The sequence below is a fragment of the Periophthalmus magnuspinnatus genome, chromosome 23 (genome assembly GCF_009829125.3).
Source record: "Periophthalmus magnuspinnatus isolate fPerMag1 chromosome 23, fPerMag1.2.pri, whole genome shotgun sequence".
Classification (NCBI taxonomy): Eukaryota; Metazoa; Chordata; class Actinopteri; order Gobiiformes; family Gobiidae; genus Periophthalmus; species Periophthalmus magnuspinnatus.
The window spans coordinates 8,044,819-8,072,297 of NC_047148.1; the positions used below are offsets into that span (position 1 = coordinate 8,044,819).

The 27,479-nt window shown below is 39.1% G+C and overlaps 1 protein-coding gene across 1 annotated transcript; it reads right to left on the reverse strand.

Moving 5' to 3' along the window:
• Window positions 1-391: 391 nt before the first annotated feature.
• Window positions 392-27,045, reverse strand: fbxo18 (F-box DNA helicase 1). The gene is made up of 27 exons (XM_055231528.1): window positions 26,837-27,045; window positions 26,126-26,296; window positions 25,129-25,712; window positions 24,328-24,455; window positions 23,928-24,075; window positions 23,351-23,482; window positions 21,247-21,313; window positions 20,338-20,508; window positions 19,341-19,924; window positions 18,540-18,667; window positions 18,140-18,287; window positions 17,510-17,694; window positions 17,340-17,414; window positions 16,574-16,668; window positions 14,240-14,408; window positions 13,588-13,807; window positions 13,424-13,511; window positions 13,227-13,316; window positions 12,461-12,597; window positions 12,138-12,234; window positions 11,901-12,067; window positions 10,928-11,024; window positions 10,656-10,850; window positions 2,852-2,977; window positions 2,261-2,367; window positions 1,536-1,670; window positions 392-761 (listed from the first exon to the last, which is right to left on the reverse strand). The coding sequence occupies exons 1-27, from the start codon at window positions 26,853-26,855 to the stop codon at window positions 597-599; spliced, it is 4,428 nt and encodes a 1,475-aa protein (XP_055087503.1). The 5' UTR covers window positions 26,856-27,045; the 3' UTR covers window positions 392-596.
• Between the last annotated feature and the right edge of the window lie 434 nt (window positions 27,046-27,479).

Consider the following 27,479-nt stretch of genomic DNA (forward strand, 5'->3'; position numbering starts at 1 on the left):
GAACTTAGCTTGATATTAGCTGTAGAGTTGGACCATTTATCTTTTTCATTGTCATTTTGTTATATGGAAGGAAAAGGCTTGGACAATAATCAGGAACACTTGTGGGATGTTATGGGAAAGTCTTGCAGTATTATTTGTCTTGTGTCTCTTGTGTGAGATCACTTGGTTAAAGACAGGGCCAGTCTTAGTGCAGTCACGTTAGGCCATATTCCACAGACTCTAAACGGTGGTGTTTTTTTAAAGTATAGTATGTATCATTTATTTTTATATATATATATATATATATATATTCCTCTCTTTTATTATGTTACATCTTTTATTGTTATTAAATTTAAAAAAAGAAAAACAATTCAGAAAGTTTAGTTTAAAGTCAAAGATTTTCCGTTTTTTATTAGTGCACTCGCAGTCTGTTCACATGCAAATCACTTCACTTTGGTCAAATCCTGTAATTTATAACACAAAACCTTTACAAAACTTCAATCTTAACTTTAGGCACATCAAAAGCCATTGTTTTATCACACACTAGAAAATATGTAAAAGTATGTACAAATCAGTAAATTAAAGGCATTGATGTAAAAAGATTTACAGGAATGTTATCAGAACAGGGCAAGCAGCATGATGTGATGTCGAGCCATTTGGAAGTGTTCTGGGATCTCCGCCATGGATAGAACATCATCCGTCATGAGGAATGCCATGGGCCCAACCCTCGCCCACACACACCTCTCACACAGGGGTCCCGCGGGAGTGGACACGCCAACCGTCTAAGGAGAGAGGGAGGGGGAGGGAGCATGAGAGAGTGAAAGTGAAAAAGAGAAAGAGAGAGGGAGGGAGGAGGGGGATTTAGCATGGAGAGTAAACTTAGGTCAACCACAGTGTTTGTGTTACTATTGCACAAGAAGCAAACGCATGCAATAGAAAATGAAAAGATTAAAAACTAAAAGAGGTGCTTTGTATTAGTCAAGGGAAACCCCCTTGGAAAGAGGTGATGCAAATAAAGGGGCAATCCAAAATAAACCTTCTGAAACACATAAACTTACATTTCTCTGTGTATCCAAATGAAAAATTATAGATCTGGATGTCACCCCAAAATTTTAAAAACAATACTTTTGATGGAATTGTGTTGGCTTTAAACTAATAAATATTGATTTTCAGCAACCAAACGTACCTCTGACATTTGTCTTGGGTATTATTTTAGGACTGAATCTCTGGCCTTTAAAAGCATCTGGTTTGATTATCGCCATTACAACTCTGAGAGCACTCCCAACCACTTTTGAAATGAAATGTGTAATAACACAGAGAGCCCTCAAAGTGGGTGTGGTTACATGTCCACTAAAAATCTGAGTATTAGCAGATTGTAGGAGTCAGAACTATTAGACAATTAAAATGGCATGTAAACAGCTAAATGATGCAATTTCTTTCTCATCATGGTCCCTCTGATTTCTCATTTAAATAATCTCAAATATCCCGATATCAGATAATAAATAGGTGTTGGTGTGGATGTAAACACAAAGCTACTAAAGAGATTTGACTCTTACACAGTTGATCTGTCGTCGCGACATGATGAAGGCCGACCCAGGGGTGGTACAGTTGGGGCAGTTGGACACACAGCAGGGCAGAGGCTGATTGTCTTTGATGAGAGCAGAGGGCATGTCTGACTTCAGGAAGTACTCCTATGACACAACAGAAGATAATACAACTTGTGTTGGATGTAAGAAGTCTTGTAGTTTGTGCAATATTTTTGATTACATGATATATTCTATTCTATTTGGAAATGTAATAATAATAATAATTGAGTTGCCTCTAGGGCTAAAGACTTTTGGAAAAAAATATATATAATGGCTTGTTTTATGAAATCATGGTTCTGTTCAAAGTATTAATATTTGAGATAAGGCTGAAATATGAGGAGCTAAAGTAATGATTGAATTCTTTTACACTACATCACACAAATTCTAAGACCAGATTTAATTTCATCTGATAACCACCTCCATTGAAATGCGTATTAAACAGAGCTTGTTTTGGATTTGACAGTTACGTAATATATGCAGGTTTCAGATACTGATTGTGCAACTGATTGTGATACTAAAATGTGTAAGTTCATGTTCTAATTGTACAGCAACAACATATATAAGTGACATCAAGCCAATTTTAGAATTGAGAATCAATAATCCTTTGTTAAGACTATTGTTTTCTAGCTGAATAGAGATTTACGATTCCAAAGGGGAGTAAAACAGATGAACAGATGTTCAAATTTAACTCTTACCCCATCCAGAGTGAGGAGGCGGCGAATGCTCTCAGAAATAATGAGTGAAGACTTGGCCCTGGTCACAGCCACATACATCAGGTTCCACTCATCTTTCGGGATGTCATCTGGAGAAAAGATGAACGGGGTACAGTCACAAAACATAAATTTTCAAAGCACATTAAAAACAAATCAAAATTAAAACAATGAGTTTTGCAGTGTGCATGAAGTAAAATATGAAAACTTTTTTTTCAAGGACTAAAACTAAAACTACAAATACATATGTTTTTGTTTAAACTGAAGAGAAAGGACAAGAGGGGATCCAAGCTACAAAAAAAAAAAATAAATAAAAGTGCTCAACAGTGCTTGAGGCATGAAGCACTGAAAGTATTATTGATGAATAAAAAATAAACACTTTTTAGTAGTCAACTATGTTTGCACTACTTCTGGAGTGGAAAAAACCCTTCAATAAATCATGACCAAAACAAAAAGATAATTGCATTTTTTTCAATTAACAACTACACTTTTCAACCTAAAGAAGGAAATGTAAAGAGATGAAATGGTCTCTAGTCCCAATACAAAATAAAGATCTAAACATTATGTGTTATGTACTTATGACAAAGCTCCGGTGGAAGCGCAGGTTGTGTCTTGAAGCAGGAATCTTCACAAAGTCATCCGTCACCATCACAGTGTCGAACTCCATCCCTTTGGCTTTGTGTACTGTGCCCAGGATGAAGTCTGGACATTAAACAAGTTCAGCAAGTTTAGTTGGTTTTGAAGTTTCTAAGTAATCAAAATAGAAACCACATTGACTATTATTCTATCATTAAGAGGAACTAAAACCAGAACTTAACCAGGTCAAGATCTGAAACTGAATGACTAATTTTTACTGTTTGGTCATTAATAGGATATTTAGGCCCGAGCCTGGGACAACGTCCCGGCGAGGGACTCATTAAAACCACGTCCGGAGCATGGAAAATGGCAAAACTCAAGTAGTAAACACGCCCCGACATGGCAGTGAGTGGTGTCAAATTAGAACTCCACGAGCTCTACCGTATTTTCCGCACTATAAGGCGCATCGGAATATAAGGCGCACCTTCAATGAATGGCCTATTTTAAAACAAATTCCATATATAGGGCGCACCGCATTATAAGGCGCATAGAATATAAACTACTGTAGTATCTGGGGTTGTGTTATGCATCCACGAGATGGAGCTGCGCTGAAGGGAATGTCAGATACGCCAGTCAAACTCACAAAACAAGTTAATACATTCACAATATAGTAACTCTTGAAATAGTGCAACGTAATAACAATAACTCAACGTTGTTCAAACGTTAATGTCCATAGTCACAATATCTCCCAGTCTTGTTTAGTTGTAAACACGTGAAAGAAACACGTAAAGCCTCACTTTTTCAGCTCATTCCTCATTCACAAATCAGTCGAGTTCTTCCTCTTCAGTGTCTGAGTTGAACAGTTGGTCGAGCTCATTCAAAGTGCCCGATTCCGTCTCGTCAAAAATCGCCATTATCCGTGTCGCTGCTGTTGTCTAACAGTTCAGTGACAATTCCTCCCTCCGTGAAACTCGGACCACAGTTGAGACTGATATATCAGCCCAGGCATCCGCGATCCATTGGCAGATTGTGGCGTATGTCGCCCGGCGCTGTCTCCCCGTTATCCCTATAGCGTCAGATCCTATCGTCGCAGATAGAGCGGGTTGTGGACTTTCCAGCAGCGTAACTCCGCGCCCAGTCGTGCTCTCATGTAAATTCAAACGGCGTCTCAAAGCGGAGACATGGGCTATCTAAATATTTTACGATCATTACAGTAATCTGCCTCTGTTGTCCTGAAGGTGACGAATGAGAGCGCGGGGCTGCGGGGATTTTCACTCATTTATTCGACGCGTAAAAGAAAAAATACGGATGGATGTGTAAAATAGAAGTAGTTGTGTGAAAAAATGCAGCAAATTCTGATATTTCGTTTAACATGATTTTTATGGCTGAAAAATAATAAGTCTAGGTCTAGGTGATCTATACTGGCCCATAGTGTGCTCAGTCCTTAAAGGGTTATTACCGCTATTACTTCAGCGACGCCTCCTGACTACGGGTGTCATAATTGACCAATATTGATCCATATATAAGGCGCACCGGATTATAAGGCGCACTGTGGGTTTTTGAGAAAATTAAAGGCTTTTAGGTGCGCCTTATAGTGCGGAAAATACGGTAATTGTCACAAAAGACCCCGAGAACAAATAACGAAAGACGACTCGGTAGCGCCACCTCAAACTTTGATTTTCATGGGGCCAATGGGAGCCCGACTCGGAAAAAAGTCAACGTAAAAATCTGAAACTCACATCAAAAAATAGAACATGTCAGGACATGACAAAAATGGTATTATGGCCCTGCCCTAAAATGTACAGGAAGTCGGCCATATTGATCAAACCCGGGAATGACAAAAGTGCACACCCTCACATTCAAGATATCGCCTCGCAAAGTTTTCATCACAAACACGTCAAATTTGGCAAAATCCCACTAAACCCATGTGTGATTAAAGATTATCAATTACATTTTGATTATGACTTTGGGTGTGGTCAGGGTGAATTTTCAACAAAATCGCAAATTTTTGAATATTTCAAAAAAATATTTCTCTTTCACACATTTTGTTGGGAAAACGCTAATACAGCGTTTATGCACATTTGTGAGCTGAACGCAATGGTATGCAAATCAAGGCACTCTCACAAAATAACTCTCTAGCGCTCTCTTCAAATTTCATTTTCAAAAATTTGTAGAAGACATAGGATTTGTCGTAGACTTGTGAAAAAATTCACAGGGGCCTTATTTGTGATGGGGCACAATGTGAGAAAGTCACATGACTGTAGCTGTTATGGTTTAGGAGAAAAATAATGGGTGGAAAATGCGTTTCCATTATTTTTATTATTATTCTTGTCGGATTTAAGTCATTTTTGACCCCCTGAACGTTAATGAAAACTCAATTTTATTGGACTCAAAATTCAAGGTTGGTGAAAAATGTATTATTGTGATGTTCAAAAAAATTTATGTTTCAAAATGACTCAATAGCGCCACCTCAAAATTTGAAATACATTACGGCAATGAGACCTTTATCAGCGTAGACAAATTAAATTTGGTACAAACATAGAACATGTCAAGACAAGAAAAAAATTATATTATGACCCCACCCTAAACCCTACAGGAAGTCGGCCATTGTGGGCGGAACCCCATTTTTTCAAAATTTTACCCCTCACATTTGGATTTTTTGTGCCATGGATTTTCTTTTAAGAAACTTGCAAATTGGTCAAAATGAACTAGACCCATGTGAGATTATAAGGACCTATCTTGGATTTTTGTACACCATAAAATGTGGGTGTGGCCACCAATCAAAGAACAAAACAATATTTGACAATATAACACAAAGTGGGAAATGGGACACTGCATGTGTGAGTATATATATAGAGTTATAACTCACACATGCAGTGTCCCATTTCCCGGCATTAATATACATTTTGTTTAAAATCTTGATCTGCACAAAATGATATACAATTTACATATGTTAGAATTTTCTTTGCTCCACAGTGCCCCCTTGAACTTTTGAATTGGACCAAAAAAATTACTGTGACATAAACATTTGAAAAAGCCAATGAGAACATACCTCTATTTGCAACTATGTTACCGTGGTAACATAATAAATGTGTCATTGAAATGAATGGGGTTCAGAGTACTGCACTTTGTTGTAGACTAAATAGATGCTCTACACTCATCAAACTATGGCCTAAAATTCAAGATTGGCAAAAAATGTTGTATTTTCATGTGCAAAAAAAATTAACGTATCAAAATGACTCAATAGCGCCACCTCAAAAATCAAAATACATTACGGCAATGAGAGACCTTTTTCATCGTAGACAAATGACATTTGGTACAAACATAGAACATGTCAAGACAAGTAAAAAATTATATTATGACCCCACCCAAACCCTACAGGAAGTCGGCCATTGTGGGCGGAACCCCATTTTTTCAAAATTTTACCTCTCACATCTGGATTTTTTTAAGCCATGGATTTTCATTCAAGAAACTTGCAAAATGGTAAAAATGAACTAGACCCATGTGGGATTAGTCTACTCTCCTGAATTTTTTTAAGTCACAAAATGTGGGTGTGGCCAGCCTGCAAAAAAAGAAGACTTTTTTTTAAAGTTTTAAATGGCCCCTAACTCAAACGTGCAGTGTCCTATTTTCCGGCATTAATATAAGTTTTGTTCAAAATCTTATTTTGAGAGCATAAATATGCAATTTACATATGTCAAATATTACATTGCTCCACAGCGCCCCCTTGAAATTTTAAATGGTACAAAAAAAGAATACTTTGTCACAAACATTTTAAATTTAGCATGGACATCCCTAATCCTATACTGAACAAAAAAGTCAATGACACCATACCTCTATTTTGAAAGGTGTTGCCATGGCAATGTCTGACATTTCTCATTGAAATACATAGGTTTCGGTTAACTAGGATGAAAAATAATTACTGTGTCATAGACCATTGAAATTTGGTACACATATTCCTCATCATACTGAAGAAAAAAGCCAACGAAGACATACCTCTATTTCCAACCGTGCAGGCGTGACAATGTCATAAATGGTCTCATTGGAATGAATGTAGTACCGTATTTTCCGCACTATAAAGGCGCACCTAAAAGCCTTTAATTTTCTCAAAAACCCACAGTGCGCCTGTAATAACCCTTTAAGGACTGAGCACACTATGGGCCAGTATAGCTCACCTAGACCTACACTTTTATTATTTTTTAGCCATAAAAATCATGTTAAATGAAGTATCAGCATTTGCTGCATTTTTTCCACACAACTACTTCTATTTTACACATCCATCCGTATTTTTTCTTTTACACGTCGAATAAATGACTGGGAAAATCCCCGCAGCCCCGCGCTCTCATTCGTCACCTTCAGGACAACAGAGACAGATTTACCGTAATGACGGTAAAATATTTAGATAGCCCCGTGTCTCCGCTTTGAGACACCGTTTGAATTTACATGAGAGCACGACTGGGCGTGGAGTTACGCTGCTGGAAAGTCCGCAACCCGCTCTATCTGCGACGATAGGATCTGACGCTATAGGGATAACGGGGAGACAGTGCCGGGCGACATACGCCACAATCTGCCAATGGATTGCGGATGCCTGGGCTGATATATCAGTCTAAACCAGACATGGGCAAACTAAGGCCCGGGGGCCACATACGGCCCTTTGGTCTTTTTAATCCGGCCCGCCAAACGTTTCCCAGTTACAGTGAAATATAAAATGAATAATACTAGTACCGGCAAACCTCATTCATTTACTTTTCCCCTGTAATGCCCACATTTCTCCACCAGATGGTGCGCTTGGCCTTTTTGGCGCCCTCTTCTTTTTTCCCAAAATAGCCCTTCTGTCAATATGAACTTATTAAAGAAAAGAAAAGTGGATAGTGAGTGCCGAGTGTTTAACACGGAATGGACAACAAAATATTTTTTCAAAGAGGTACGTTCAAAGGCTGTATGCTTGATATGCCAAGAAACTGTCGCGGTTTTTAAGGAGTACAATATCAGCCGTCACTTCGCTACGAAGCATGCCAATTATGCTAGCAAGCAGTCAGCGCAAGAGCGGGCAGCTACGGCTGAGAGGTTGGCAGATAATTTACAGACTCAACAAAATTTTTTTTAACCGACAAAATATCATTCAACAGTCAACTACCAAGGCAAGCTTTTTGCTCGCATTCAAATTAGCAAAAGCTAGCAAGCCCTTCTCCGAAGGCGAGTTTTTGAAAGATTGCATGGTGGAGACTTCAGGTGTTCTATGTCCGGAAAGCCAAGGCAAGTTTGAAAAGATCGCTTTGTCACGTCGGACTGTGACTCGCCGTGTGGAACTGATTGATGAACATATAGCCAGCCAAATAAACAAAAAGGCAGAGTGCTTTCAATTATATTCACTCGCACTTGATGAAAGCAATGATGTAAAAGACACGGCGCAGCTCCTAATTTTTATCCGAGGGATTAATGACAGTTTTGAGATAACGGAAGAGTTTTTGAGCATGGAGTCCCTAAAGGGAACAACGCGGGGAGAGGATCTGTATGAAAAGGTGTCTGCTGCCATTGAGACACGTAAACTACCTTGGAGTAAACTTGCCAATGTCACGACGGATGGATCACCAAATTTAACAGGAAAAAACGTTGGGCTGCTGAAAAGAATCCAGGATAAAGTAAAAGAGGAAAACCCTGAGCAGGATGTTATTTTCCTTCACTGTATCATCCATCAGGAATCACTGTGTAAATCTGTATTGCAGCTTAGTCATGTCACTAATCCAGTCGTAAAACTTGTTAACTTTATACACGCAAGGGGACTCCAGCATCGTCAATTCATCACTTTCCTGGAGGAAACTGATGCAGATCATCAGGACTTACTTTACCACTCTCGTGTTCGTTGGTTAAGTTTGGGCAAAGTGTTTCAACGCGTGTGGGACCTGAAAGAGGAAATCGGCGCATTTTTGGAGTTCGTGGGGAAATCTGACGAATTTCCTGAGCTAAGCGACCAGAACTGGCTTTGTGATTTTGCGTTTGCCGTGGACGTATTTTCACACTTGAATGAGCTGAATGTGAAACTGCAGGGGAAAGATCAGTTTGTGCATGACATGTAAACATGTTACAGCCTTCAAATCTAAGCTAGCTTTATTTTCCAGACAAGTTGCAAACGCATCTTTCACTCATTTCACCACACAGAAAGAGGCGACGCGATACGCAAAGAAATACAGCAAATCACTTGAGGACCTGTACAAAGAATTCAGTCGCCGGTTCTCTGATTTTGAAAACATTGAAAAGTCGCTTCAGCTGGTGTCCTGTCCGTTCTCGCAAAGTCCTGAAACAGTACCACCAGAGGTGCAATTGGAATTGATTGATCTTCAGTCTGACTCCACCTTGAAGGAGAAATTCAGCACGCTTAAACTTAACGACTTTTATGCTTCACTGAACGAAGCCACGTTTCCAAACCTCCGGAGGACGGCCCAGAAGATGCTGACCTTGTTTGGCTCGACCTACTTATGTGAGCAAACATTCAGTGTCATGAACATAAACAAAGATCGTCACAGGTCCAGGTTAACTGACCAACACCTCGGATCTATCCTGAGAATCGCCACAACAAATCTTACTCCAGACTTTGATGCACTGGCAAAACAGGGAGATCAACAACACTGTTCCCACTGAAACTGAAGGTGAGCTTTCCGGCTGTGTTTATTCAACAGAAATTTAATTAAATTTATCATTAATTTAATTAAACTTGGAAAACAAGTTGTAAAATGAGCCTTGCATATTCATACTTTGTTACACATTACAGGTCAAATCCTGGAATCCATCAAACAACACTTCATCCATCTGACCCGGCCCCTCTGACAAATTTTAGAACTCATTGTGGCCCTCGAGTCAAAAAGTTTGCCCACCCCTGGTCTAAACTGTGGTCCGAGTTTCACGAAGGCAGGAAATGTCACTGAACTGTTAAGACAACAGCAGCGACACGGATAATGGCGATTTTGACGAGACGGAATCGGGCACTTTGAATGAGCTCGACCAACTGTTCAACTCAGACACTGAAGAGGAAGAACTCGAGGGATTCGTGAATGAGGAATGAACTGAAAAAGTGAGGTTTACGTGTTTCTTTCACGTGTTTACAACTAAACAAGGCTGGGAGATATTGTGAATATGGACATTAACGTTTGAACAACGTTGAGTTATTGTTATTACGTTGCACTATTTCGAGTTACTATATTGTGAATGCATTAACTTGTTTTGTGAGTTTGACTGACTTATCTGACTGTTTTGTTGACATTCCCTTTAGCGCCGCTCCATCTCGTGGATGCGTAACACAACCCCAGATACTACAGTAGTTTATATTCTATGCGCCTTATAATGCGGTGCGCCCTATATATGAAGTTTGTTTTAAAATAGGCCATTCATTGAAGATGCGCCTTATAGTGCGGAAAATACGGTAGTATTACTCAGTCGACGAATTTGGGGGGAGGGGCGATGTAAGCGGGAACGAAAGGCAGGTTCTCCGTGGTGACGTGTATCCCGCAGTCGCAAGGGGTGGCGAGGGCCTTTATCACTGCTTGCAGTTTTAATTGCAATCGTTTTTGCCAGAATAAAATCTTACAGTGAGGGGTCCCATGTCATTCAGATGTTTTAAATAATAGCTGGACATTTTACTAAAACAGCTTTAGTCCTGCACTATAGTTAAGACATGATTTACAATAAGGCTGAATATTTTTGCAAATAAAAAAATTGTCACTTTGTCAAATATAATTTAGTCCCAGTTTAAGCCCATTTTAGTTCAAATACTTTATGTAGTGGGACTGGGTGGTATTTTTTTTCTGACCTGCTTTGGTATATTCATCTTCGTGGCACATCTTCAACCTGGACACCAGTTCTGGGATGCGGTCACCATATCTCTCCACAATGGTGAGTTTGGCCTCCAGCTCGCGGTCTTCAGTTTGTTCTGCGTACAGTCTCAGAGCAACAAACGGTTTCTCGCATTTCTTTGCAAAACTACGAAGAAAGGGATCCTTGATGACTGCAAATGATACAAGAATATTTTATAATTCAAAAATATCCAACATTTTAACCTAAATGAAGGGAATGCTGGCTCACATCTTGCTTCGTAGCTTTGTCCTTCCTGTAGTCGTTTTGAGTCTTGCATAATATTCCAGATGTCTTTAATTCTGTCCAAACCAATGCCTTGAATGCCCTAAACAGAGTGATAAGGTTTATTATTGTCTCCCTTTTTAACATAACATCTGTGTTTGAATAAAGGAAAGAAAGTGGGTACAGAAAGTATTCAGACCCTTAAATTTTTCACTCTTTGTTATATTTCACCCATTTGCTAGAATCATTTAAGTTCCGTGACTATTCTTAAATGGCCCAACCAGAGCCCAGAACCCAACTGAGCATCTCTGGAGAGACCTGAAAATGGCTGTCCACCAACCCTCACCATCCAACCCGACAGAACTGGAGAGGATCTGCAAGGAGAAATGGCAGAGGATGCCCAAATCCAGGTGTGAAAAACTTGTTGCATCATTTCCAAAGAGACTCATGGCTGTATTAGCTCAAATGGGTCCTTCTACTAAATACCGAGCAAAGGGTCTGAATACTTATGGCCGTGTGATATTTCAGTTTTTCTTTTTTAATAATTCTGCAAAAATTTCAACAATTTTGTGTTTCTCTGTCAATATGGGGTGCTGTGTGTACATTAATGAGGAAAAAAAATTAACTTAAATGATTTTAGCAAATGGCTGCAATATAACAGAGTGAAAAAATTCAAGGGGGTCTGAATACTTTCCGTACCCACTGTTTAATGCCATACTTGGTGCATTCCAGGCAAAAAAGGCATGTACCCTTACTATGAGGGGGCTTGTTGCTCAACAGAACTGATTCATAACTTGGCCAGGTTGAGGGCAGGCCACCTGCTTGTCTCCACCGAGATGCGCGGCCTGGAATATTTCACAGTATGGCATTAAACATATCTATCTCCATGATGAATGTCCTGAAGTTTGGCTTTAACTTTGTACCTCCATAGAGTCAAAAAATCTTAGTCATCAGTAATTTTGAATAAATCCGTACTCACTCCTACAAAGTGAACACGGCACTTTGAATTGGCATCGGTTAAGTCCACAGCTTCAGAGAAAACCGTGATGTTGGTTCTGCTCAAAATGGCCGTTTTCCCTCGACTTGGACTCACTCCTTTCCGCACAGAGGTTGCCACAGCACCCGCACTTTCGTCACTCACTCCCCCTGCACATGCACAGTTAGTTTGCCCATAATAATTTGAAGGGTTAATTATGTGTAAATAGACTTGACTTACCTTTTTGTTTTCCGCCAACTAAAATCTTCTGGACATTTTTGCAGACTTTGAGAATTGCAGCTCCCACATAGGCGATCTCTGCACCAAACCGAAAACTCTGGAATGGAGTAAGCACAAGTAAAAGTTGTTTTCTTAATCCAGTGTATTATGGTGAGCTCCATGGAGACAAGCAGGTGGCAGAAAAAAAACAAAGTTACATAGTACACCATTAATTTAACAAAAATTCATTCTAGGATACACACTGAACTTTTGGGAATAACACAACTATTGTAAATTGTAATAATGTCTATTTAGTGTTTATAATAATATAATGTAGTCTGTACCTGTGTGAGGTAGAAGATGTGTGTGTGGTCCACTGTGTCCAGCGCGTTAACGGCCCCTCTGAACGTGTAGATCTGCTGATGAGGGTCTCCCACCAGGATCTTCCCACAGCTCTGAGACAGCATGATGTCCAAGATGGCTGTAAGAGCACAACACCACATGTTCCTCAAATAAAGTTTTATCCTCAGAATGACATCAAGAACAGCACTACCAGCTGGTGTATTGGATTTCACTGTTTAAATTTTTTTGGCTCAAAGTATTTATTTTATAAGAGTTAAGTTTACTACTAGAGTTCCTTTCTGTAAGACGTTTTTTGCTGGACTGTCTTCTCACGAAAGGAGCTAAACTTTGGAACTCTTTACCTGTTTCAATGAAGACCATCACCGGTCTGTACACCTTTACAAAAAAAAAAAAGTCTTTGCTTCTGCAACAGCAGCTATGTCACCGTGTGTAAACTGTGTGTGTGAAAGAGAGAGTATGGGGGGATGGGGGGGGGGGGGGTCTGAGAAAGAATGAAATGTGAATGTGTGAGTTTGTAAGGGTGTGACATCCCAATGCTTTTTAGTGAAACTAAAAAGCCCTTCTGCGAACTGGTGTTGCGAATTAGACTAGGCTATAAACACTGTGATATCTGCATAAAATTACTGAAGTCCCTACTCAAATAAACAACTATTTTAACTGTTTTATGTTCTTACATAGTACAATATTAACAATTTAAAATCCTACAATCCAACATTAGTAATTCTAAACTACCTTAACTAAACTTACCTGGAGTGCAGTCTTGAGCCTCATCAATAAAAATGACATCATATTCACGAGACAAACAGGGTCTGGAGAGCTGCCACAACTTCAGATAACCTTTGAGGATGGGAGCAATACTTGAGATGACATAAAATGCAATACATTGAATTGGTTTATTATTTTGTCTATTTGTTCAGCTCTGGTAGCTTAAATGTTATAGGTACCATCGTGGGTCATGTAGAAAGCCGGTTTACTTCTCTCCCTAACATTCCTCATCTTTCTCCACACGTATCTGGCATCCTCTAAAAACAACTACAAACACACAAGAAGTATTTAAGTACATTTTCAAAACATACTATTCACTCCAAGGGTCTTATTCTGTCCTCACCGGTCTCTCTCTCTCTGGTATGGGAGTATTCCTATGTTTTTTGCTTTCGTAGAAGCACGGGACATGTGTCAAATCAATTTCTTCATCTGTTGAGGCCAGAAAAGTACTGATGGTTTGCATCACGATTTTGGATTTACGAAAACCGGCTCGACCTTTGGGCAGAACTGAGTTGATGCTGAACGGCATCATGTTGTATGTGAGCTTTTTGCTCCTCTGATACCTAAAACAAAGAGGAGACATGCATCAATCAGTGATTCCAAACACCATAGTTCCATATTTTGTTTCATTATATATTTTAATCAAAGAAATTGATTGTCCTCAGAACACGCCCAAGAGCAACATAAGGACCACTTTTTCTTAGAAATCTAGCTAACACATTTCAAAATATTCCATGGTGATGGCTGAGAGAAAATAATCAAACACCAAAAAATCATTTCAATTTTTTTTTTTTTTTTTAACCAAATGCATGTTTTTTGATCTACAAGTGTGTGGGCCCTGATTAAAGTGTATAACTTAAAATCTGCCATTGGTCTCGTCTTTTCAGTGACACTGTTGGCTCTTACAAACTTGAGAAGCAGCTAATCTAAATGACCCTTAAAACAAATTACAATAGCATATGTACAGTAGAATATAACTAAATGATTTAGCTTACCTCACACCAATGTCTCTAAATGCCAAGGCATGGATAGTCTTACAGTCCACATTGGCGGGAAAGCGTCTCTCTGCTTCTTTCGCCACAGATCTGTTAAAAGCCACATAAAGGAAGTGCAGGTGCGGTCTCTGCCCTGCATACTTCACTAGTGTGGTGGTCTTCCCAGTACCTACAGAAAACAGAGGCACCACTTGAGAATCACGTGATACATTTTCAGTTTATAGGTAAAACATGCTGTTTTCTACAACTACACAAAGGCAACTACTAAATATGTGATTTGGAGAAGAGTTATGACTCTTAGTGTTCAGTGTCACAGTATGTCTTGTCTATGTTCAATATGAAAACCACAAAATAAAATTCTGATTTATCAAGATGAGGAAACAAACGGTCATTCATTTTACTACTCATATTTGAAGTAACAAGAGAAACCTTACGTGGCCTTGCACGTTCAAAAACCTCAAATATTCTGTACTTGAATTGATCTATTTTTGAATTTTTATTACTAAAAGTCCACATTGTTTCTATTCTCTATACCCCAAATTCCCCAGACAAATATCAGTTTAATAACCCTTTAACTCCTCTTCGTACAGTGGCTTGGAAAGGTATTCATCCCCCTAGAACTTCTTCAAATTTTGTCAAGTCACTAACACAAATTAATTTTTTTTTTAATTAGCATTTTATATGAATAAGTAAAATAAAATGGTACATAAGTGTGAAGTAGAAAGAAAATTATACATAATTTGCAGGATTAAAAAAAAAATGCTACGTTCCACACGTAGCGTTTTGCTTTTAGGCCAAAAAGTTCAATTTTGGTCTCATCAGACCAAAGCACCTTCTGCCACATGTTTGCAGTGTCCTCCACATGACTTCTAGCAAACTGTAAACGAGACTTCTTATGATTTTCAACAATGGCTTTCTTCTTGCCACTCTTCCATAAAGACCAGATTTGTGTAGTGCACAACTAATAGTTGTCCTGTAAACAGATTCCCCCACCTGAGTTGTGGATCTCTGCAGCTCTTCCAGAGTCACCATGGGCCTCCTGGCTGCATCTCTGATGAGTGCTCTTCTTGTTCGTTCTGTAAGTTTTGGTGGACGGCCATGTCTGAGTAGGTTTAAATAGTGCTCCTTGAGATGTTCAACATTTGGGAAATCTTTTTAGATCCAAGCCCCGCTTTAAACTGTACCACAACTTTTTCTCTGACCTGTTTGGTGTGCTTTTTTGACTTCATTTTGTGGTTTGCTCTCTCTCTCTCTCTCTCTCTCCTTCACAGCACAGCTGCATTTATACTGAGACAAGATTACACACAGGTGGACTCTTTTTAGTCATTATGTCAACATTCAATCTTTCCAAAATCATCAGGCAACTTCTAAAAGCAATTGGTTGCATTCAACAAAAAGGGGGCTGAATACTTTTGCATGCTGCACTTTTAAGTTTTTTTATTTAAAAAAAATTGAAAATGTTGTAAAATATTTCCTTCCACTTCACACTTGTGTGCCATTTTGTGTTACTCATTCACATAAAATGCTAAGAAAATGTATTTAAATTTTTTGTTGTGACGTGACAATATATGAAAAAGTTCCAGGGGGATGAATACTTTTGCAAGTCACTGTATGTTGGTAATAGACCAGGGATGTCAAACTCATTTTCACCGAGGGCCACATCAGCAAAATGGCTGCCATCGAGGGCCAGATGTAACTGTGAGGCAGTGTAAATGTCACGAAATGTAATCAAATGTCATGTAAAATAAATGTAACTACTTTTGAACTTGTTAAATAACTCTTTCTGTACTTATTACTTATTCACGTTGCAAATATTACATAAAATATTACATCAGTTTATCAGGGGATACACATTTACACAGACATTTTTAAAAGTGTGTATCGGGGTACACCTGCTCAAAAACAGCCTTTTAATTATTGTACAGTTTGTTGTTTTTCTTGAAGGCTAACTTTTGCATACGTGGCTCCATGTTTGGACTCAAAATGCCAACATAAATTGTTCTTTCACAACCGACCCTGCCTCATAACACAAAAAACATACAGGTTTTTCTCCTTGAAGCACAAACTTGTATTCACCTTCACCTTTATTGAAACTGCCTTAAATTCCTACAATTTTCCTCTTCCTGAACATTTTGGGATCATTATTTGCAAATATTTCTCATTTCCACTTGTTGGGAAAATATGGTTAATGTACACATTAAAGCAGCATAGATTTATTTTAAACAGATAGTCATGCCTTTTAATTTACCTTCTCGCGGGCCACATAAAATGATGTGGCGGGCCGCATTTGGCCCCCAGGCCTTGAGTTTGACACATATGTAGTAGAATATTTACCTGCAAAAGCCATGATCTTGAGCACATGATCTCTCTGGATTTCGTGACTGAGGATCATTTGTTGTTCGGTCGTTAGATTAATCTGAGGGTGCCTGCTGAAATCAGACATAGATACAAAAAAAAAGAAAAACATTAGAAGTTCAGATTGCACTAATGCTATATACATTATAGAAGTGTGCTTGAAATGAGCAAAGTGCAGGCATAAAATATTAGATTTGCTGTTAAGATTGATGTTAGAAGATTCATTATCTTACTTTATTTGTATTATGTAAATCCTAAAAGGACTACTATACTGGGTACAGTACAGTTAGAGAATAACTATGAACATTTTGACATTGCCACTAGTGAGGTCAACGTAAAAGAGCATTCACTCTGAGAGCAGTGTGCTTGGGCCGGTGCCGCATTCGAAACTGCAGTAAACAACTGGTCCGAGAGCTCTTGAAACAGGAGGTCTCAGGCCAACCTAAGCAGTCTGCTGTGTCAGTAAAAGGGCTAGAGCAAAAAAAACACTGTGTATGAATGAGTGCTGTAGAGCTGCTGTTTGACAAGAAATTTGGATCAACTACAGAGGGCAGTGTCCTCTTGCCACTGTCGGCACATCGTTCAAAAAGTTTGGGGTGAATGACACGATGTACATGATGTATATGAAAAAGGACGACCCAAAAGTGAAGTAAACAACTAAATCTAGTGCGCACTGGAGTCGGTCCACAGAGCGCACCAGCAGGTGTGAAAACGGCCTAACATGAATTAAATATTTATGTCTCACCTATTGTCATCAACAGTGACAGCAAAAGGTCCATTCTCCATCAGATGAAGCACATAGTAAATGTTGTAGTGCAATCTAAAAAGCAACAAACCAAGTACATTATATCATGCATTTGTCATATGAAACATTTCCATAGACTGAATGTTTAAGACAGTAATAGCTGTAGTTACCTGTTGCTTATGTGAACATTTGTTTCTCTCTTTATGGCCAGCAGTACCATGGCCATGCGGTGGAAGTACTCAGAGATGGCCGTGTAGGGGAGGCAGTTATTGAGCAGTGACACTAAAGACTGAACATCCTCAACAGACTCTGAGAGCAGGAGGATCACAGCCATTGCCGCATATGGGTTTGTGCCCTGGAAAATAAACATGTATATTGTAATGATATGATATTTTGGGTTTAGCTCAGAGTTGACACCTTTTATTGTTCTTGTAACTGCTTTTGTATGTGACACTTGGCTGCTGGCCAACAAGTGGATGTGAAGGTTCTAGACATCAGTTACTGGTCTGTTTTTGGGACAGGCTCTAGTGTGTTGAGACTGCTATTGTTTTGCCCTTGTTTTGGTGAGGGTTACAGCCTACAGTAGACCTTAGGTTCAGAAAATAAACAGCCAGAAGAAATTTGGTTATCCTTACATCAGAACACTACAATATTAATAAAAACAGATGGGTTAGAATTAGAGTAGGGATTACTCATATTACCATGAAATAAAATAACAATGATAGATAATGATTTAAACATCTCCAATATTAATTAGCATAAATACACATGTAACAATATCTTAAGAAGCACATTCATACCTCAATTCTCAGGCTGTGTTGCTGCTGAATGACTGGAATCCTTAACCTGATGGAGGCTTCGGCCTGAGGGAACAGACGATGTTTCTTCACACACTTCAAAATATTGTCAGGGCTGAAGCGCGGTGGCAGTTTGTGTTGAGCCATTAAACTACAAAAAAAAAACACAGACACACACATTTTAAACTTTTAATAACTATGAATAATCTTTTTTTCCCTTTTACTGTGGTGACCAAAACAAGTCTTATTGTTTTATGAGGGTTTGGTAATAATGCTAGCATACTTGCTACATGTAATCTGATAAAATTTCATATAAAATTTACTGTGTACATAGGTTTTGATTGCTAAGTACAATGAATACATTTCATTATTAAAGCAGATATGAAGAGCAATAGAGACTTACATAACCAAATTTCTTATAACGTGGTCGATTGGGGTTTGTAAAATCTTCAAGACAAAAATGTTGACCCACTCAACTGTGTTGCTCTCTCCCATCACATAGCAGAAGTACTTTTTCTTGAAAGGCACAAACTACAAAGGGAAAGGCACAGATCAGAAACATTGTGGAAGAATTGTGCAAGAAAGAAAAAAAAAAAAACTCTTTTCTTTTCCAATAATGAAACAAAACCAGATAGCTTGTTACATCCTGCAATGCTCCAATAGATGGAATAGCCTGAGTGATATCAAATATGTTCCATTACTGATTTACAAAAAAAAAAAAAGAAATCTGCAACAAATTGCGAAGGCAAAATTCTGGAATTAGTGTCCAGATATTTTTTTCCCCTTTTGTTATTTCATGGGAGTATATTGAGGTTGTTTTTGGCCCATAGGGGAGGATGTCAAGCATAAAGCCTGTGGTGTTGCTTAGACCACTCGATTACTGGGCAGCAGAAGTGTATGATATATTCTTAACTGTACTTTTACCGGTATGTGTGGACTTTGTTAGGCACATTTTTCATACACCTTTGCATCGGTGTATGAAATGTGCTCTACAACATGTGAGAACGAATGCGGAAAACTGGAAATTAGGCCATGGCAACAATCCAGTGTGTTTCACAGCATGTGTCTCAGCAAATCCAAAATGTCTCACATGACTTCTTGGATTAGATTTCTTGAACTTGCTAATATATTTTTTTATACAAATACAAAATATGATCATATATCTTTAAATGACATTAAACTGTGTTGAACTTTTTGGTGATACCTTAGGGTCTTGTACTATGTTCTTCCATCGGTGGCAGACGAACTGAACACTGCGGTACAGATCTTGGGCTGGCACTAAACTCAATACCTGCCTCAGTACCTCCTCGGGCAGGTCCTCCACACACCCCATGGGTTCTAACAAAGTCTTAGTGTTGCCCAACAGTCCAAAATGAGCATCCGGGAGAGCTTCCACCTCCTCTTCCACAGCGGATACCTCCATTGCACTTGTCTCAAAATCATCATCAAACATGTCATCAGTTATACCCTCCAAATAGTCCACTTCCTCCTCCTGGACATTTTCTTGGCTATTTTCCACCGTGAATAAACTAGCATCTTCAATGTCTTCTTCATCTAAAGCACAAAGTTCAGGATTTAAAACAGCAGCTAACAAACTAACATCATCATCCTCTTCTTCCTCTTGGTCCTTGTTGGTATTGTCTTTGGGGAAAAGTGCCCTTGGTGCAGTTGAGAGTGTTGATGAACAGGGGTCTTGGTGCTTGTTTGGACTAGCGCTCAGGACTCCCGTTACACTAAAGAACTCATTGATGCCTCTCTGAATCCCGGCTGGACTTGAGGAGGCAGAGACTGAGGAATGAAATAAAAAATGAGGAATTAAAATAAGGACCTACCACCTAAACTTGCAAAACGTGGGGAAAAATTAAACAAATTAAAGACAACTTAGAAATCCAATAATCTAAGGCAGTGTCGTTTTAGTTCAGTTATTCAATCAAATTTTAGCATTTACGTTTGGGTCTCCTTTTAAAATGAGGACATGTCTTCATTGTAAGAGTGAACAAAGGTTTGTCCAGTTGACAGATTTAAACTTAGTCTTTTGTTATGAATCAGACCTGGACGACTGAGGGATTACACAGACTAGTTTAGTCATGTTATAGTCCATGTTCAGGCCACTTTTTGACTTTGTTTAGTCTTCACTCGCACTTGCAAAGCCAAATGCATTATGAGGAGGTACTTGGTGTGAAATGTTTGATTTTACTTACCAAATTTGCATCGCTTGCTGGGAGTTTGTGGATATAGACCTTTATTTCGTGGCTTGCGGGCACTCTGGCTCAATCTGAAGACATGAGGTTTAGTGAGAGAGCTAGAGCCTGCTGCACTGCGCCCCAGTTCACTACAGTCTTCCGCACTGAGGTGTCTCCGCTTGGCCTTTCCTAAAAAAAACACAAAAGATTCACATAAACATTTGTGAAACTTAAAATATGGGAAGCTTAGACATTGACCAACTTAACAGATTTCACATGGGAAACTACTTCCTTATTGTATTTACAAACAGTCTATCACTTGCAGAAAAGATTGAGTGACTACCTACATGGGCTTCCTAGACTAGGACACCAAAGTAACAAATTGTATAAGGTATTTTTTACTAATGCTAAAAGGGAGATTTTTCTCGCAACCCACAAGAATACACGATACAACACTTTTGTAACTATTGTTTGAAGACGAGTCAACAAAAGGTTGTAAGTATGTTGGTACTTTGATCAAAAACCAACTCGCTGGAATTTTACAGCAAATGTTTACGATTGCATTGATTTAAATCTATTCGAGATGTGTTATGTTTGCGGCTTTAACTATAGATATTCCATCAGGCTTCATGTGTCAGTTTTAATTAATGTAAGTATGAAAACAAACCACATACTTTGCTGGCTTTGCTGGATTTTAGCGAAATCGAAAAGAGTTCCCTGTTAGCTTACCTTTCATAGCGACCTCCATATTAGGGTCCAACTCATTCAAATTTATAAAACAACTTATTTAAAACTGGCCCGAAAATCAACGTGTGTAAGAGCATCGTGTGAGGTTTGCATGCAGGAAATTCTCAAGAATGCAAATCGAGTTAAAAAGTTTTTGTGAGGCTAAAGTGGTTAGCATCAGTTGTTTGTGTCTATGAAGACGCGACGTGATTGGTCCGTAGGTCTTGTTTGTTGGTTCAGGTGCCGGAGGATTGGCCGTTCTCGCCACCTAAAGGACATTTATTGAACTACATATTCACGTTTACAATGAAGCACTGACAACTATTTCTTCATTATTACTGACTACCACTTTTCTGTTTGACACTTATGATGCTACGTTATTAGTTTAAAAAAAAAGCTCAAGTTGAGAAGATTCCCAAGACTAGGCTGAATAAGAAATTACAATGTATTTTTGCATGTGCAAGCATTTCACAAGAAGCAAGAAAGTTCCTGGTTTGACTCCTGGGTCATCTTGGTCTTTCTGTGCCGACTTTCTCTCCATGTTTGGGACCGGGTTAGGGATAATAAAGTGAACCATAATATGAAGAGAAAAATGCAACTTATCATGAGAAATTGTAATTAATTTAGTCACAAAAATTACATAGTTTTAGCATCTCCTGTCGGACAGGAGACAGCGCATACGGCTGGGGAAGAATGTCTCAGACACTTGGACTATCAGCACAGGATCTCCACAGGGCTGTGTACTTTCTCCCCTGCTCTTTTCCCTGTACACCAACTGCTGCACCTCCAGCCACGACTCCGTCAAACTGGTTAAGTTTGCGGATGACACCACCCTCATCGGACTCATCTCGGACGGCGATGAGTCTGCCTACAGGAGGGAGGTGGACCGGCTGGTGTCCTGGTGCAGCAGCAACAACCTGGAGCTTAACGCCCAGAAGACAGTGGAGATGATCGTGGACTTCAGGAAAGTCACAGCCCCCCTGCCTCCCCTCACCCTGACGGACTCCCCCATCACCACTGTGGACTCTTTCCGCTTCCTGGGCACCTGCATCACCCAGGACCTGAAGTGGGAGCCGACCATCAGCTCCCTCATCAAGAAAGCCCAGCACAGGATGTTCTACCTGCGGCATCAGTGAGTCCATCCTCACCTCCTCCATCACTGTGTGGTTCACTGGGGCCACTGCCAGGGACAGACAGAGACTGCAGCGCATTGTGCGCTCTGCTGAGAAGATGATTGGCTGCAGCCTTCCATCTCTACAGGACCTGTACGTCTCCAGGACTCGGGGGAGAGCAGGCCGTATAGCAGCTGACACTTCTCACCTTGGACATGGACTATTTGAGCCACTTCCCTCTGGCAGGAGGCTACGGTCCATTGGGACCAGAACCTCTCGTCATAAGAACAGTTTCTTCCCCTCTGCCGTTTGTCTCATGAACACTTTATAATATTTGCACAAAACTGGACACTTCATAACTCCGGTCACTTTAATATGTCATGTTTGCACTGTTGTTCTGATGCTGCTGTTGTATATATTTTCTACCTTTAAGTATTTTGTTTGATTTTGTTTTAAGCATATCTTTTTTAACTTCATGCATGCCCTTATTTGTATTTGTTTTTATTCATTGTGTTTTATGTTGCACTTTATCACCAAAGTAAGTTCCTGGTTTGTGAACTGTGTTCACAGTCTTCTGATTCTGATTCATTTGCAACTGCTAACCACTAGCTTTAAATTGTTAATACAGAATAACCGTTCCAATATGATACTGTCAAGAAAACTCTGTTCTCTGTGCTGTTTTACCAAAAGAGACACAAAACAGGTAGCCGAAGCCTTAGACTCTAATAAATGTAACTACTTTTCAACTTGTTAAATAACACCTTTCTGTATTTATTAATTATTCAAGTTGCAAATATTACATGTCAGTTTATCAGGGGATACACAGTTACACAGACATTTTTAAAAGTGTGTATCGGGGCACAACAGCTCACAGACCTTCAGCACTGCTTCAAAAACTGCCTTTTAATTATGGTACAATTTGTTGTTTTTCTTGAAAGCTAATATTTGCATACTTGGCTCCGTGTTTGGAGTCAAAATGCCGACGTAGACTGTTCTCTTTCACAACCAACCCTGCCTCATAACACAAAAAATATACAGGTTTTTCTCCTTGAAGCACAAACTTGTATTCACCTTCACCATTCTTGAAACTGCCTTAAATTCCTACAATTTTCCTCTTCCTGAACATTTTGGGATCATTATTTGCAAATCAAATGTCATTTCCACTTGTCGGGAAAGTCTAATTAGTTTATGGCCATGCGGTGGAAGTACTCAGAGATGGCCGTGTAGGGGAGGCAGTTATTGAGCAGTGACACTAAAGACTGAACATCCTCAACAGACTCTGAGAGCAGGAGGATCACAGCCATTGCCGCATATGGGTTTGTGCCCTGGAAAATAAACATGTATATTGTAATGATATGATATTTTGGGTTTAGCTCAGAGTTGACACCTTTTATTGTTCTTGTAACTGCTTTTGTATGTGACACTTGGCTGCTGGCCAACAAGTGGATGTGAAGGTTCTAGACATCAGTTACTGGTCTGTTTTTGGGACAGGCTCTAGTGTGTTGAGACTGCTATTGTTTTGCCCTTGTTTTGGTGAGGGTTACAGCCTACAGTAGACCTTAGGTTCAGAAAATAAACAGCCAGAAGAAATTTGGTTATCCTTACATCAGAACACTACAATATTAATAAAAACAGATGGGTTAGAATTAGAGTAGGGATTACTCATATTACCATGAAATAAAATAACAATGATAGATAATGATTTAAACATCTCCAATATTAATTAGCATAAATACACATGTAACAATATCTTAAGAAGCACATTCATACCTCAATTCTCAGGCTGTGTTGCTTCTGAATGACTGGAATCCTTAACCTGATGGAGGCTTCGGCCTGAGGGAACAGACGATGTTTCTTCACACACTTCAAAATATTGTCAGGGCTGAAGCGCGGTGGCAGTTTGTGTTGAGCCATTAAACTACAAAAAAAAAACACAGACACACACATTTTAAACTTTTAATAACTATGAATAATCTTTTTTTCCCTTTTACTGTGGTGACCAAAACAAGTCTTATTGTTTTATGAGGGTTTGGTAATAATGCTAGCATACTTGCTACATGTAATCTGATAAAATTTCATATAAAATTTACTGTGTACATAGGTTTTGATTGCTAAGTACAATGAATACATTTCATTATTAAAGCAGATATGAAGAGCAATAGAGACTTACATAACCAAATTTCTTATAACGTGGTCGATTGGGGTTTGTAAAATCTTCAAGACAAAAATGTTGACCCACTCAACTGTGTTGCTCTCTCCCATCACATAGCAGAAGTACTTTTTCTTGAAAGGCACAAACTACAAAGGGAAAGGCACAGATCAGAAACATTGTGGAAGAATTGTGCAAGAAAGAAAAAAAAAAAAACTCTTTTCTTTTCCAATAATGAAACAAAACCAGATAGCTTGTTACATCCTGCAATGCTCCAATAGATGGAATAGCCTGAGTGATATCAAATATGTTCCATTACTGATTTACAAAAAAAAAAAAAGAAATCTGCAACAAATTGCGAAGGCAAAATTCTGGAATTAGTGTCCAGATATTTTTTTCCCCTTTTGTTATTTCATGGGAGTATATTGAGGTTGTTTTTGGCCCATAGGGGAGGATGTCAAGCATAAAGCCTGTGGTGTTGCTTAGACCACTCGATTACTGGGCAGCAGAAGTGTATGATATATTCTTAACTGTACTTTTACCGGTATGTGTGGACTTTGTTAGGCACATTTTTCATACACCTTTGCATCGGTGTATGAAATGTGCTCTACAACATGTGAGAACGAATGCGGAAAACTGGAAATTAGGCCATGGCAACAATCCAGTGTGTTTCACAGCATGTGTCTCAGCAAATCCAAAATGTCTCACATGACTTCTTGGATTAGATTTCTTGAACTTGCTAATATATTTTTTTATACAAATACAAAATATGATCATATATCTTTAAATGACATTAAACTGTGTTGAACTTTTTGGTGATACCTTAGGGTCTTGTACTATGTTCTTCCATCGGTGGCAGACGAACTGAACACTGCGGTACAGATCTTGGGCTGGCACTAAACTCAATACCTGCCTCAGTACCTCCTCGGGCAGGTCCTCCACACACCCCATGGGTTCTAACAAAGTCTTAGTGTTGCCCAACAGTCCAAAATGAGCATCCGGGAGAGCTTCCACCTCCTCTTCCACAGCGGATACCTCCATTGCACTTGTCTCAAAATCATCATCAAACATGTCATCAGTTATACCCTCCAAATAGTCCACTTCCTCCTCCTGGACATTTTCTTGGCTATTTTCCACCGTGAATAAACTAGCATCTTCAATGTCTTCTTCATCTAAAGCACAAAGTTCAGGATTTAAAACAGCAGCTAACAAACTAACATCATCATCCTCTTCTTCCTCTTGGTCCTTGTTGGTATTGTCTTTGGGGAAAAGTGCCCTTGGTGCAGTTGAGAGTGTTGATGAACAGGGGTCTTGGTGCTTGTTTGGACTAGCGCTCAGGACTCCCGTTACACTAAAGAACTCATTGATGCCTCTCTGAATCCCGGCTGGACTTGAGGAGGCAGAGACTGAGGAATGAAATAAAAAATGAGGAATTAAAATAAGGACCTACCACCTAAACTTGCAAAACGTGGGGAAAAATTAAACAAATTAAAGACAACTTAGAAATCCAATAATCTAAGGCAGTGTCGTTTTAGTTCAGTTATTCAATCAAATTTTAGCATTTACGTTTGGGTCTCCTTTTAAAATGAGGACATGTCTTCATTGTAAGAGTGAACAAAGGTTTGTCCAGTTGACAGATTTAAACTTAGTCTTTTGTTATGAATCAGACCTGGACGACTGAGGGATTACACAGACTAGTTTAGTCATGTTATAGTCCATGTTCAGGCCACTTTTTGACTTTGTTTAGTCTTCACTCGCACTTGCAAAGCCAAATGCATTATGAGGAGGTACTTGGTGTGAAATGTTTGATTTTACTTACCAAATTTGCATCGCTTGCTGGGAGTTTGTGGATATAGACCTTTATTTCGTGGCTTGCGGGCACTCTGGCTCAATCTGAAGACATGAGGTTTAGTGAGAGAGCTAGAGCCTGCTGCACTGCGCCCCAGTTCACTACAGTCTTCCGCACTGAGGTGTCTCCGCTTGGCCTTTCCTAAAAAAAACACAAAAGATTCACATAAACATTTGTGAAACTTAAAATATGGGAAGCTTAGACATTGACCAACTTAACAGATTTCACATGGGAAACTACTTCCTTATTGTATTTACAAACAGTCTATCACTTGCAGAAAAGATTGAGTGACTACCTACATGGGCTTCCTAGACTAGGACACCAAAGTAACAAATTGTATAAGGTATTTTTTACTAATGCTAAAAGGGAGATTTTTCTCGCAACCCACAAGAATACACGATACAACACTTTTGTAACTATTGTTTGAAGACGAGTCAACAAAAGGTTGTAAGTATGTTGGTACTTTGATCAAAAACCAACTCGCTGGAATTTTACAGCAAATGTTTACGATTGCATTGATTTAAATCTATTCGAGATGTGTTATGTTTGCGGCTTTAACTATAGATATTCCATCAGGCTTCATGTGTCAGTTTTAATTAATGTAAGTATGAAAACAAACCACATACTTTGCTGGCTTTGCTGGATTTTAGCGAAATCGAAAAGAGTTCCCTGTTAGCTTACCTTTCATAGCGACCTCCATATTAGGGTCCAACTCATTCAAATTTATAAAACAACTTATTTAAAACTGGCCCGAAAATCAACGTGTGTAAGAGCATCGTGTGAGGTTTGCATGCAGGAAATTCTCAAGAATGCAAATCGAGTTAAAAAGTTTTTGTGAGGCTAAAGTGGTTAGCATCAGTTGTTTGTGTCTATGAAGACGCGACGTGATTGGTCCGTAGGTCTTGTTTGTTGGTTCAGGTGCCGGAGGATTGGCCGTTCTCGCCACCTAAAGGACATTTATTGAACTACATATTCACGTTTACAATGAAGCACTGACAACTATTTCTTCATTATTACTGACTACCACTTTTCTGTTTGACACTTATGATGCTACGTTATTAGTTTAAAAAAAAAGCTCAAGTTGAGAAGATTCCCAAGACTAGGCTGAATAAGAAATTACAATGTATTTTTGCATGTGCAAGCATTTCACAAGAAGCAAGAAAGTTCCTGGTTTGACTCCTGGGTCATCTTGGTCTTTCTGTGCCGACTTTCTCTCCATGTTTGGGACCGGGTTAGGGATAATAAAGTGAACCATAATATGAAGAGAAAAATGCAACTTATCATGAGAAATTGTAATTAATTTAGTCACAAAAATTACATAGTT

Coding starts and splice junctions, on each gene's coding strand:
- fbxo18 (XM_055231528.1), bottom strand. Junction 24,456..25,128: donor ACATAGTACAAGACCCTAAG/GTATCACCAAAA, acceptor TTCCCTTTGTAG/TTTGTGCCTTTCAAGAAAAA. Junction 13,512..13,587: donor TACCAGAGAGAGAGAGACCG/GTGAGGACAGAA, acceptor GTGTGTTTGTAG/TTGTTTTTAGAGGATGCCAG.